Genomic DNA, 12,713 nt, shown 5'->3' with positions numbered 1-12,713 from the left:
CTGAACCTGTGCACGAAATAAACATGTTCTATGATGCCAAATAATACTATTAACATATTCACATTTGAGCATACTATTACAATAGTAAAATCAATTCAAGTCACTTATCCACTACCTATCTTTAAACCAATTCCAATTTCAATACATTCAACTCCATTCTCATTTAACACCAATATATCGTTTAACCTATCGTTCAATTGTTTTCTGGAGTGTATGGACTCATTCGTATTTTTTTGCCCCTAGGGCTCATTTTCATCTGATACATATAGTAGTTTACATACCATCTTAACTCACATATAAGCATATTATACCAATTCATTAACATTCCATAACTTATATACTACTATTGTCATCCTGAGTTGCCCGAAAATGATGACTTTTTCTACCAAGACTCATTATAATATCCCGGGTGGTCTGACAATGATGGTTCGCGCTATTCAATAAATTACCATCTCGAATGGTCCAACAATGATGACTTTCATTATTCTTACATTTTACCATCTCGGATGGCCCGATAATGATAGTTCTCACAATTTACCTATCTTACCATCATGGATTGCTAAAAAACGATGTCATTCAATATATAAATATTCTACCATTTCGAATAGCTCGACAACAATAACTCTCACTATATACACATTCTACCATCTCGAATAGCTTGGCAATGATGGTTTTTTATCTAGGGTATGCCGACTAATTTGACGATACTCGAATTTCGTTAACAAGGTAACACTGAATCAATAAACATCATAACCATATATTGTGCTTTAATCTCATCACTAATACATCATTTTATCATATCATATAGTATATATCAACACAAATTCATACCAAATAACACAAATAAATTAAATCATACTATGTTTCATTTGTCAACAACTCTCGTTTTTGTTTTCCCTCTTGATGGCCAAGCGTCGATGTTAGCTATGTACAATCATAAAACATATATCAATATAAATTTCTAGGCAATTCAAAAATAATTACCAATTCATGCATATTTTACAATTTATTCAATTTAATCCCTAAACCCGAGACAAACATAACTTTAAATTCCTAGTTTCGGATTAAAATCCAATTTCACATTTATTCATTAAGGATTGCCTCCTTTCTATTCCTACTAAAATTTTATAATAGTTTTTGCATGTTATTCAATTTGGTCCCAAATGTACGAAACTAACAATTAAGCTTTACAATTTAGTCTTTTCATAAACTAAAAATTATTTTCGTTATTTGTATATTGTTTATTTGTTCGATTGATGATTAAAATTTTTATTATTTGTGCAGATATTGAAATGGGTTCTTTGATTAGAGTAAATGATCGTACAACAAGGATGATTAATGTACCAGTAAAAAAATTTGTTATTTGATATTCACTAGTATATTTATAAAGTTGCATGCCATTTTTTATTTAGTTGGAAGATTTTAACTAATGTGATAATTTAATATGGTTAGGGTGAGTATTGTGTGTTAAGGGCGGGTGTCCATGGTCCAAGCTACCGGCCGGGTGAACGGGTTATGCCATACTTGGATGCCGCCGGATTTGTATCAGCGGCATTGCTGCAGATGTTTGAGTTGAGGGTCGACTTAATATCCGCATTGGTTGAGCAGTGACGCCTGAAGACCCATATTTTTCATTTGTTGTGTGGGGAGTGTACCATCACCCTAGAAAATGTTGCACTACAGCTCGAGCTCCCAGTTGACAGTAATGCGGCCATGGGTTCAAGTAAAGTGTTCAAACCTGTGGCACTCTACTATCACTTGCTTCGACACTTGTTCAGTGATGTTGAAGCTAGATTTGCGAGTTTGAAATTTTTCTGGTTGAAGGAAAATTTCGAAACCTTGTCGAGCAATGCCACTAAGTGGGAGAAGATGTGCACTACTCGGGCATATATATTACAGCTGATAGGGGGTACTTATGCCGGGCGCAAATAATAATAAAGTCCACTTGATGTACTTATCCCTATTTTTTTATTTGGATGTTGCCCGTTCGTATAGTTCGAGCATAGCAGTATTAGTAACGTTGTATCATGAGCTTTGTCGGATAATAAAACAAAAAACACAAGATATAGATAGGTGTCTGATACTGTTGCAGTCCTGGGCACTGTACAAGATGTCATTTCTAGAATCAGTAGGTCAACAAACACATGTGTTCCCACTTGTAAATAAGTAAAACAAAATTAAAAATTGGATCAAGAAATTTTTTTTATGAAAATATGTTCTAACAAGTTTGCTTTATTTTTAGATGGCATACTTGTTCGAGTATCGGGATACCAATGATACTGCGGTGGTCCTTATCCCAAAGGTTAAAGATCCCAATGACATGACTTGTTACTAGCCCATTTGCTTATGTCGGGTTATTTTTAAAATGATTTATAAGGTTTTGGCAAACAAACTAAAAGATGTTCTACCTCTATGCATTAGCCAGCCCTGGCTGAATGATCCACGACAATATTTTGATTGCCCGTGAGTTAACTCACTATTTGCAAAGTTCTAAGAATGGGCCGAATAAAGGTTTTGTTATCAAGCTCGACATGAGTAAGGCTTATGACAGGGAGGAATGAGATTTTTTTCGAAAAGGTTATGCGCGGAATGGGCTTTTCCAATGTGTGGGTCGTGATGGTTATGAGATGTGTCCGTATAGTTAAGTACTTTATTAAGTGTAATATGACCCTCTCTAAGGTAATTATCCCCGAGAGGGGCCTTCACTAATGGGACCCTCTCTCTCCCTACATTTTCCTCTTTTTTATGGAGGTGTTCTCTCGTATGCTTTTTGATGCCCAATGTTGTGGACAATTGTGCAGTATTCGGGCTAGTCAAAATGGCCCTAGAATCAACCATTTATTTTTTGTTGATGGTGCTTTGCTTTTTGTGAAAAATGGGCCCAAGGAGGTTGAGAATGTTGTGGACATCCTTCGAAAATTCGAAAGTGCTTCGGGTCAAAAAAATTAATCTCTCGAAATCTACGGTGTTTTTTAGTTTGAATATGGAGGAGACCCAAAGGCAGCTCTTTGGCAGTGTTTTGGGTATGCGGGTGGTGGAGATTTTAGACGATTATCTCAGTCTTCCTCTTTTCATTGGAAAAAGGAAAATGGGTGCTTTTAAACACATTTTGGATCGATTTTCCAATAGAATTAATAGCTGGTCCAAGTGTTTACTTCCTTACGGTGGTAAAGAAGTTTTTATAAAATCTATTCTTCAATCTTTACCTACTTATGCCATGTCTGTCTTCCTTGCTCCCAGGGGCACTTTGGACGAAATGTTTTCAAAGTCCGTAGTTGGTGGTGGACTAGTAAGAACAAGGGTTGTGGTTGGGTGGTGCTCGCATGGGACAAAATGTGCATGCTTAAAGGGATGGGCGAGCTTGGTTCTAGAGATCTTCGTTTGTTTAATTTGGCTATCTTGGGGAGACAAGTCTTGCAGCTCTTGTCACATAAAAGGTCTGTAACACCCCTAACCACTATTCATCGTTGAACTAGGGTTACAGGGCCTTACCGAACAAAACGTGTTTTACCACAATCATTAACTCGCCAAGTAATAACTATACTTTTAAATTCATTATCAGAGTTTAAATATTCACAGATCAATTAAAGGACTATTCATAACTTACCAATCACTCTATTTTAAAGTTTCGAATTTGAACTTACATATATAAACAATAGATCATGTTCATTGCTTAATAGTCAATTCTACTGACATATACTAAACCATTCAAACAAACAATGTTACAAACTTACCACCATAAACAAACTCAAATAATCTAGGTATATTCAAATTTATATTTAATTCATGACAACCTACATTTTTGCTTAATACTAAATTTGTAATAAAGCAACCATTTCACTTGAGCCAATTTAAAACATTTACATTTCATAATAATAACCACTTAGCTAACTTAAGCATAATACATCATTGCATACAAATTATTTAATCCATAATATAATTATATAATATTATAACAAAATCTAATTTATATCAACTAGCATACCCAAATATGAAATATTGCCACTCCATATATGTCTCATCATTTTAATACATCTTATATTCAAATATATTAGCACTTTATAACCAAATATATAACTACACCTAAGGCCGAACATAACCCACTATTACATTTTACTTATTAAACAACCAAACCATTTTAGTAATTAACTATCATTATAATATAAGTTTACAATTACATGTCATAGATATACTAAGCAAAACATTAAAATCGAACATTACCACACACTTATACATACAACATGTTATACTATAATCTTTAGCCACAATTACCGTTATATCAATTGAGTTATAACCAAATCATCAATATAATATAAGTGTCAATACCGGATATTATCGGTAATTACAACTTCAAATCAAACATTATTTAAGACTCCAATGTCTAATATAAACCATGACCTAATTTGATATTCATTTCCACCAAATCAAACATAAACTTAACAACTATATTTCATATATCTAATAAGCCAAGGTCAAATTATTAAAAACCAATTTTTAATAGGCATGTAATTAAGAGTTCATAACCTAGCCGAATATACATAGATAACGGCATCTTTTCAAACTAATTACTCAAAAATATTAAGACCAAAATCAAGCTTTCAACTACAACCTATAGCCGAAATCGTATCCTATCAAAATCAAACATATCATGCACACATACGGTATACTTACTAAAACCGATTCATACACACACATTCAATTTAATATCCTCCAATACATGTACATTAGACATTTAGTTCAACTCATAACAATCTAACTCAAATGCATACAAATTATATATATATACCTAGCATAAAAAAATATACCATATCCAAATATAAGTAAGTAGAACCTCCATTTTATATCTTTTTACCAAATACCAAAACCAAAGTCAAACAAAAAAGAGATAAGTCATTTTTGCATGGCTTTATATGTACACAACCAAAATCAAACCGAAATACTTACTAGCCTATACATGCCATAAGTTCAAAATGAAATTTTTAAAAGTACCGAAAATAGTCGACAGTGTGATTCACTTCACTGATGATCCCTGAGCACGTAACGACCTCCAAAAATCTATAAAACATTGACAAATAAATATACAAAGTAAGCTAACTTAGCTTAGTAAGCCTTAAGCAAAACATATAAAAAATATATTTTCATAGGCAATTTATCAAAGTCAAATATACATATAATAACATTACCATTACATTCATTTATCTCAACTCATTTTAGCCATAGCAATTTGATATTACAAAAGCTTCCAAACATTTTCCTATAATTGACATAATGCCGAATATACTTATTATATATACACATTTACTTATAATAGCTATATGTATAATTTTTTTATATATATAACCAACCAAATTATTTACTTAATTATCAAATAGGTAATGAAGCATCACATACCTGACTAATTTAATTCCTCAATCTCATTTTGTACCACATCAACTTAAAACTTACTGAGCACGAGTATTGAAATGATACACCGGCACGAAGCCTGCTAAGCCTAAAGCTTGAAATTCGGTACACCGGCATGAAGCCTGCTAGACATAAAGTCTGAAATAATTCACCAGCAATAAGTCTGCTAGGCACAAAGCCTTAATTTCACTGATACAAAATTAGTCTTACACATAACTCTTATATAAGAAATTCTAAATATGCTTTAAGATTCGTATAAAGCTTCTCAATCATCGTATCTCAACAAAAATCGAATTTATACTCAAATCTTACTAACAAACATACATTTGGCTAATGTATATGAAATCCATACAAATAAAATTCAGCTTATATAACTCATATATATTCTAAATTAACAACGTTTAATTGCTAAAAGACTTACCTCGGACAATGAAAATCGGAACAGGGCGATTAATCGACAACTTTGGTTTTTCCTCGATCCAACTCCGATTTCTTTGGTTCTTGATCTAAATGTATTCAAAATAAACTAATTTAAATATAATTCCATTCAATTTAGTCCAAAAACACATAAATGGGCAAATATAATTTCATTTTGCCCTTGACATTTTACACTTTTTGCAATTTAGTCCCTATTGCATAAAACACAAAATACACAAAATTTGTACACACCATGCTGGGCTGAATGTTCCTTGTGGTCATACAAGTCCACACATTTCATTTATTTCACATTTTAGTCCCTTAAAAATTTATTTTCACAATTTAGCCCTAATTACTCAAATTTACCAAAAATTCAAAGACAAAACATGTTAATCTAACACATATATTTCATATTTCATCAACTAACATCATAAAACTCAAATATTCATCAATGACACATTTTAAAATCTTCTACAATTCACAAAATTAAGACATGGTTTTTGAAGCATTCGAAGTAACAATCTCAAAAACGTAAAAATTATCAAAAACCGAACAAAGAACTAACCTTAATCAAGCTTTAAACATGGCCGAATATTGCTAGGCTTCTTTTCTTTTTCTTTTGTTTGAATTCGACTAGGAGAAGATGATAATAATCTTATTTTTATGTTTTATTTAACATATATTAGTTATATTAATTAGTTTACCTATTTAACCTTAATAATAAACTAACATATATATATATAACAAGGTTATACTTGTCCTTTGCCACCCACTATCTTCTTTTTGGCCTAATTGCATCTTCAAACCTCCAATTTATAAAGACAACAACAATTAGGTACTTTTAGATTTAACCCCTAAATTTTCATTTTACGCGATTAAACCATTTTCTTTAATCGGTCACTCAAACGACAAAATTAAAACATGAAAATTTCACACAATTAAAATCACACATAATAAACACACAAAATAATTATTAAAATATTTTTTCCGGACTCGGATTTGTGGTCCCTAAACCACTATGTCCGATTAGGGTCGAAATCGGGCTATTACAGAGTCTCTATGTTATCAAGTTTGTTCGAAATATTTCTCGAATGGCGACTTATTCCACCCCAAACGTGTCGACAAGCCTTCTGTTACTTGGACTAGTATTGCGACGACGGCAAAAGCCCTTGTTGATGGTTTTGGTTAGCAAGTGGGCGATGGTTATAGCATCTGTATAGACTTCGATAAATGGGGTTTTGAGGGGCTCGTTGGCTCACCCGAAGGATTCTATTCCGGAAAAAGTAGTGCGGGACCTTTAGCTAAATAGTTGTTATGGCTGGAATAGGGATCGGGTTTGCGAGTTATATGGCAATTTTGTGGGCAACAAAATTTGTAATATTCCCATTACCTTGCGTGGTCTGAATGACAGAATAATTTGGTTCCATAATATCCACGACTTTTATACAACAAAATTGACTTACTCATGGTTGTTGCTTACGAACATTGGTTATGGGCCGCACCGGTTCTTTTGGAGATTGTTTTGGAAATTGAGGGTTCTCCCTAAGATTCATGTTTTCGCTTGGAGGATTGGGCATAAGCTGCTTCCTACAAATGTCAAGATTTCCTCCATCAATCGTAATGCAAGAAGAAATTGCCCTAGATGCGGTGCGTGTGATGAAACGGTGCTCAATACGCTAAAAGACTGCTCGAAAGCGCGTGATGTTCTCATGGTCGGTGGCTTTGATAACTGGCTGCTTGTGAAAGAGTTTGATCGGTGTAATGATTGGATTGAAGACACTATGCGTTACTTGGATAAAAAAGGCCTTGAAGACTTTATTACAACTCTTTGGAATAGTTAGAATAATGTCGTGTTTAGAGGTGTGGAGGAAGAAGCTAGATTGGTGTGGGATAAGGCGCGGAAGCTCAGTGACGATTTTCGCATCCATAATTTGTCTCTTGAGCCGATTAGAGCTTATAAGTGGGAGAAACCTCTGAATAGCTTTGTTAATATTAATATGGATGCTTCGGTGATGAATAACAAGACGGGGCTTGGTATTATCATTAGAGATTCTGATGGTTTTGTTATCGGGTGTTGTGTGGTCTTTAAGGATGAGTTTATGAGAGCTGGATGCTCTTTTTGAAGGCCTTAGGCTCGCTCGGTCTTTCAATCTCGACAAAGTCATTTTCAAAAGAGGCGAGGGAATTGATTGAGCTGTTCACTAAAGCCGAGGTCGAATAGGTGGATTGTAACTGTAATAGAGTGGCCGCTTTTGAATTGTTGTACTTTTCTTTTGACATGGATTATCCTCATGATTCTTGGTAATTTTGGGCTTGTTTTTCTGTAAAAAAATGATAACATGATATTTTTTAAATTGATATAATAATTCAACATTTTTAACCTTACACATTTATAAATTCTATTAATTTGATACTCAAACACATATTCATTAACACATGTTTGTTCTAAAATCTAGTGCCCATTTAATCTTCTAATAATGATAAAAAAATGTTAATTTATTGATTAAATACAAAATATAAATATACTTATAAGTTTTAATCACTAAATTAACAATTTTCTTTTAATTATTGATATTTACAAAAAAGGACCAAAAATATCGAAAAAAGAAATTAGCCTCTAAAAAAATGCTCCTCTCCTGATCGTTGATCGATATGTTTAATCCAACGGCTAGAACTGTTCTTGTACCCCACAACACCACCATCAGCCCCTATATGAGCAATATCCAGTCCCTGCCCCACAGGTAAAACCACTGATCTCACGACACGTGTTTCTTTACCAAGCACCCTATTCCACCTGAACCCTGAAATGGCCCTTCTACATGCATTCTTGCATGCCAAAATCGCACCCTTATGACTCAATTTAGCATACCTCAAAACCCTAGCGAAATCCTTCCGTTTCGAGTCAACGACGAGGAAGTCAATGCCCGATAACCCTTCCATAGCTTCCTCCGCGTCACCGACGATCACTGTTGACGGCACCCCAGCCACCGCCATGGCCTCAACGTAGCTCGATTTCGATCGTTCGTCTTGGACGATGCACACGTGCCTACCGCTCGTGTGACGGGCTGCTACGGCGAGGCCGATGCTTGTAGCTACAGGACCACCGTATGACCATGATTCGACGATTAGCTTCGTGTTCCAACCTGCCGCCATCGCCGATAAGAACTCAGCAACTCCGGAGTCGTTGAAAATACGACACTGCAAAGCAATCTATATATTAGAAACAGAAAATCAAAAAAAGAAAAAGAAAAACATATAATTAAAAAGATATGAAATTTAACTTACTGATTTAACAGTTTCTAGGTAAGCTTTTGTAGCTGTTTCTGGCGACCAAACCAGCTTCATCGTTTTCCTCAAATTCTCTTACACTTTTCTTTTTTTGTTTTTTAAATTTTGTGTAATATTTGAGATTGGTCCAGCTTATAAATGCATGCAAAGTGGTGAAGGTGATGCCATTTTTGTGAAGCCGTTGACATTTGTAAATTTAAAGCCCTGTAATATGTAGCTTTAGCATTGTTGTTGTTATTATTAATTTCAAATTTTTAATTTGGGTAAAATTGTAGTATTACTCCCTATACTATATTCAACAAATGGGGATTTACTTCTTCTTCTTAATATTATGTCTTAGTCTAAATCATCAACACTAATAAAAATTTTCACTAGCTGGAATTTTATTTTATTTTTTTAAATCAAATCATGAGGTTGAGCTAAATTTTTTTCTCACATTAAAAGTTGAAAAAATATTTTTTGGGCCCCTTTCAGCCTTGGGCCCTGGGCGGCTGCACTCTCAAACAACCCCCAGGGTCGGGCCTGCGTGTACTTTATGTTGATATATAAGGGCTAATTTTTAATAGTAAAAATGGATGAAATTTTTAACAGAATGATTAATTTGCTCTTTCATCTAATATACAGGAACTATTTTATCTATTTTTTTAAGTAGAAGGGACAAAATATAATTCAACTCCTAGTACAAGAGCGTTCATAGTATTTTTACCAATAAAGACCAAAATCATAAATTCACCTTACAATTAATTAATCTATTTCTAAATGACCTCACAACTTATTTTTTTATATTGTGATCCATAAAAAATGTGAACTTTTCATAAAAAAATTTTAGTCACTAAGTGTTTGATATCGTACGTAAGTACAATCTTTATTTAGTCAACTCTAATGTTTGTCTTATTCCTCTGATTTCTTTTTGACTTAAGCTAATTTTTGTTTTTTGTTTTTAGCATTGCCCAATAAAAATATAATTAAAATTTAATATTTTATTTATATGTAAAATAAAAAAATTATAATGATATGATAGATTTTGTACTACATATCATTAGAAAATTTATTCAATATAAATAATCAAGAAATAGTTTAGATATAATAAATATAAATAACTAATTAATTAATTAATTTCATGCTTCCAATAATAAAGAGATTCCAAAACAGTCTAATCCGACAAGTTGCAAAACATTAATATTGTTTTTATAAGCTTTAATTAACTTAAAACCGTAGGTTTTTGTTCCAACACAGTCAATTTGATAGACAAGTTGAGAGGTTTTGTTGGGTTTGATTTTAGCTATCTATGTAAGAATATGTATTTTCATCATTTTAATAGCCTATTCAATTAAATTTTTATCATTTTAGGAGTCAAAATGTAATTTTACTTTTACTAATTTAAATTTTAAAAATTAAAGGGCTTAAATGAAAATTTTTCTATTTTAGAGGGAGTGAAGTTCAGTAAGGGCTCTGATTTTTGTTAAATGATAAAAACTTATTTTAATTTTAAAAATTATAATATGATTTTGTTTCGATTTTTAAATTATTTTTTGTTCATTGATTTTAACTAGATAATTATTGAGAATTTTTTAAAAGAGCTTCACTGTTACAAATAAAGTTCATTCACATGTACAATGTAAGTATAGCAGAGGGAAGTCAAAATTTTTTAAGGGATCAAGACTAAATTATACATTTTATAAGAGTTAAAATGTATTTTTATTATTGTATTAATTTATATTTTTATGGTTTTCAAAATGATTAAACCGAAATTCTAGCATTTTTTTGAGCCCAAACTATACTTTTACTATATATTAATTTAAAATTTTATAATTTTTGGGACTAAAAGCAACGGTATTTCATCTTAGAGGGGGCCAGGCCCCTACCTATCCCTCCCTTCATCCCTAAAGTAATAAATAATATATATTGGAACGAAGACTCACATATATAGTAAGTACTTATTATTCGATAAGCAAGTTGAGGCTTAATGGCCGTATTTATGGGCGCTGTTCATTTGACTTTGAGAAAAATTGATTCCTCATGAACCCTAAATTTGTACGTACGGAAACTTCAACTTGGTCTATGATTATTATTAATAATTAAACAGGAAAAAGGGGGGGGGGGTTCAACGTACGAAGATGGTGGAGATGCATGCATCTCACCATGAAAGATTTTTAAATATCGAAAGAAGGTATAGAGTTGATAAATTCCTCAACGAATTGATATTGTCTTCAAGTCTAGTTTAGGTTTTATCTCCCGAATCTTAACTTTGTCAAGGGTAGCATATATTCCCTTTAAAGTCATATAAGGGGCAATAGTTTAAATTTTACTAAGCGCACGATATTTACGTTCTCTTACCATGCACCTGATCCAATGAGACATTCTCTCGCTTTGTGACTCCTACTTTTGGTTCGGACTTCCTGTAGAGTAAAGGAAAAAAATATTAGCTCGACCTGAAGATAATATCAACTCGTCGAGAGATCCACCGACTTCAAAATAACGACATTTAAAAGACTTATATGGAAAGAATTGACCTCCCCTCAATATTAAATCAACGCGTGGATAAAGTTTTCGTTTACTGTTAAGAATTTCGGAATGCAAAATTTTAATTTTTCATCATGTGTGAGTTTAATATTTTTATCTGTTTATTTAAACAAAATAATTATTTAAATTACTTTAAAAAGTCTTGCAAGACTAAAATTATTTATAATATTTTATGAATTATATAAACATTTTCTTTCTTTTTTCTTTTTGGTGAAAGCAAAACTTTGAGCACCCAATGAAGGAATAGATAAGATCAATTTTAAGTATATTTCCAAGTTCTCAATTCTTATGATAAAGAAAAATAGAAAAAAGAAGAGTCAAAATCCGGAAGTACTACAGCTTAAAACTAAGGGATCGATTCACTAATTGTACCATTAAAATACGTATAGTTTTGAATAGGTCTTTGTATATGCTCAAATAGCATACAATTACATTAAAGAAATTATATAAGTTGAAATAATGAATATATTATATTGATTGATTTTATTATATGCATAACCCTACGTACAATTGATGTATAAAAATTTATATTTTCGAAGGAGGTTAATTTCTTTATGTGATGTTTTAGGCAGGCTCCCATGCATGTCAACACACACCCTATCCTCAAATTAACACGTGTTCTCTAGGTGTTGAACCCATCACATGCGAACTCATGTAAACGAACTATGCAAACTATCATTATTGGAGTAAAGGGTAATGGCGAACACCATAACAATCTCAATTTTTAAAAAAAATATTTTTTTTATGATGTAATTAGCTTACATATTTAAAAAGCAAATCCAAGAAAAGTCTTTTATTATTTTGACAACATGAAATTATATTTATTTAAAAACCCTTACGATAGGATATAGTTTTCAAGGGCACAATTTGTCGTCACACATGAAAATGACTTTTTCCTAGGTCAATGCCCCCCTCTACTTGCACTATATATAATAAGAATTTCATTTTATCCAAATAAAAAAAAAACTATATTATGTTTGTTTTTGTTATTTACAAAATTAAATCCTCCAGCTTTATTATCTTACATCGGTTTTAGTTTTATCGATCGTTTTAGTTCGGATTATTTTAATTTTTAATTTGTT

At 32.3% G+C, this 12,713-nt stretch overlaps 1 protein-coding gene across 1 annotated transcript; it reads right to left on the bottom strand.

Moving 5' to 3' along the window:
- Positions 1–8,295: 8,295 nt before the first annotated feature.
- LOC105763796 (uncharacterized) lies at positions 8,296–9,260 on the bottom strand. Its single transcript, XM_012582145.2, has 2 exons — positions 9,106–9,260; positions 8,296–9,018 (listed from the first exon to the last, which is right to left on the bottom strand). Exons 1-2 carry the CDS (start codon positions 9,163–9,165, stop codon positions 8,431–8,433), a joined length of 648 nt encoding a protein of 215 aa, XP_012437599.1. The 5' UTR covers positions 9,166–9,260; the 3' UTR covers positions 8,296–8,430.
- Between the last annotated feature and the right edge of the window lie 3,453 nt (positions 9,261–12,713).

The sequence above is a fragment of the Gossypium raimondii genome, chromosome 12, assembly GCF_025698545.1.
Source record: "Gossypium raimondii isolate GPD5lz chromosome 12, ASM2569854v1, whole genome shotgun sequence".
NCBI lineage: Eukaryota > Viridiplantae > Streptophyta > Magnoliopsida > Malvales > Malvaceae > Gossypium > Gossypium raimondii.
Note: the sequence above shows the minus strand (reverse complement) of the source record. Positions and strands in the feature narration are given on the sequence as shown.

Bases quoted from the DNA above. Each gene is read 5' to 3' on its own strand.
- LOC105763796 (XM_012582145.2), bottom strand. From the start codon at position 9,165: ATGAAGCTGGTTTGGTCGCCAGAAACAGCTACAAAAGCTTACCTAGAA. The intron at 9,019-9,105 runs GTAAGTTAAATT...ATTGCTTTGCAG, and splicing joins ACCTAGAAACTGTTAAATCA to TGTCGTATTTTCAACGACTC.